This window comes from Lucilia cuprina, chromosome 4 (genome assembly GCF_022045245.1).
Source record: "Lucilia cuprina isolate Lc7/37 chromosome 4, ASM2204524v1, whole genome shotgun sequence".
NCBI classification, from domain to species: Eukaryota; Metazoa; Arthropoda; class Insecta; order Diptera; family Calliphoridae; genus Lucilia; species Lucilia cuprina.
This window is the reverse complement of record NC_060952.1, coordinates 88,276,830-88,278,540: the sequence shown is the minus strand read 5'-3', so window position 1 is coordinate 88,278,540 and position 1,711 is coordinate 88,276,830. Positions and strand designations below refer to the sequence as shown.

The window sequence follows — 1,711 nt, the reverse complement described above, 5'->3', positions numbered from 1 at the left end:
CTATCTATCTATCTATCTATCTATCTATCTATCTATCTATCTATCTATCTATCTATCTATCTTTCTATCTATCTATCTATCTATCTATCTATCTATCTATCTATCTAATATATATCTATCTATCTATCTATCTATCTATCTATCTATCTATCGAAATTTATTCTCTTCATCTCTCCATATATAAAACCAATGTTAACAATTTAAATTTAATTTAATGTTTAATCCAAATATCCTTCAATTAAAAGTATTGGCATAAATTTGCGTATTTCATCGATAAAATCTTGATTTTGATAAATTATAGCACCCATCATTTCAGGATTTTCCATTAATTTGGCACCATCTATGTCCTTCAAGTCATTAGCAGAAGAAATCATAAAAGCAACTACCATGGGGAAAAAGGTGGCCAACAGAAAAATAGCTAAAAAATTTAAAAAAAAAAATAAAATTTATAATTTAAAAGGTGTTCAAGTTCTATAAGCATATTACTCACAAAAGTGTCTATATTTTAAAGCTGATATCTGAAAATCCGAATAAAGCGGCAGTTTTCCTTTAAAATCAATTTTCTTTAATATTCTTAAGAATTCCTCAAAATAAAACTGCATAAATTCATTACGTCTTAAACGTAAATCAGGACTCAATAGCATATACTGATAATAAGTTAAATCAATATTTGAGGGCGCATAACAGCTGATCTGATAATCCACCATTATTAAGTCTTCAATTTGTTTTTCGTCATTAAATTTAAACATAAGATTTTTCATATGAAAATCACCATGATTTAGAAAAAATATATCATCTAGGTCCTTATTCATTTCATATGCCCCATAGAGTTCTTTACATTTGTTTATCATATTTGGTTGCATTATTTGTAACTTTTCCAAATATTTCTCAAATTCTTGATTTTTGGATAAGACATCAATAAATTTACTCATACCATTGGCTATGATATCATTTGACATAATTGTTGTTGAACTAAATAAACCATCTTGATATTTAGTAACACATTCATGATCCTCACTGTGGCCCAACATATGACTGACGGCATGTAATTTTGCAAGCTTGCCATAAACAGCTTTTACCTCATCTTCAGTTAGGTAACGTCCTCGTACGGTATCATAATCTGACTCACAAAGATCTTCTAGGATAATTACTTTGTGCGGATGTAAGGAATGATAAATGATTCTGAAATTAACGAGAGAAATTATTAAGTTCAGATGCAGGTAAATTGGTCACAGCAGAGATCACTCTGTATCAGGTATGGAAAATTGAAATTTTGAAATAGCACAAACTTATAACAAAAATAGTAGGTTATTTAGACTATAGATGACATTAAAGACTTGACTATAGACTAGATTAATCTAAAGATTTGACAAAAGTATAGACTGGGCTATAGAATAAAGTAGACTATGGACTAAATAGATTATTATGTAGATTATAGACTATGGACTAAACTTTGAACTGGACTATAGATTAGACTACTGATTAAACTAGACTAGACTAACTAATAAAGGCTAAACACCAGACTACAGACTAGACTAAAGACTAGACTATAGACTATAGACTAGACTATAGACTAGACTATAGACTAGACTATAGACTAGAATATAGACTAGACTATAGACAAGACTATAGACTAGACTATAGACTAGATTATAGACTAGACTATAGACTAGACTATAGACTAGACTATAGACTAGACTATAGACTAGAC

The 1,711-nt window shown here is 29.0% G+C and overlaps 1 protein-coding gene across 1 annotated transcript in view; it reads right to left on the bottom strand.

The window, feature by feature from the left end:
* Positions 1-198: 198 nt before the first annotated feature.
* LOC111676917 overlaps positions 199-1,711 on the bottom strand; it is a 4,276-nt gene continuing 2,763 nt past the window's right edge. The window contains exons 3-4 of the mRNA XM_023437927.2: positions 491-1,182; positions 199-418 (exon numbers count right to left, since the gene is read on the bottom strand). Coding sequence (XP_023293695.2) covers positions 219-418; positions 491-1,182 — 892 coding nt within the window. The 3' untranslated portion in view covers positions 199-218. The remainder of the gene's footprint in view (positions 419-490; positions 1,183-1,711) is intronic.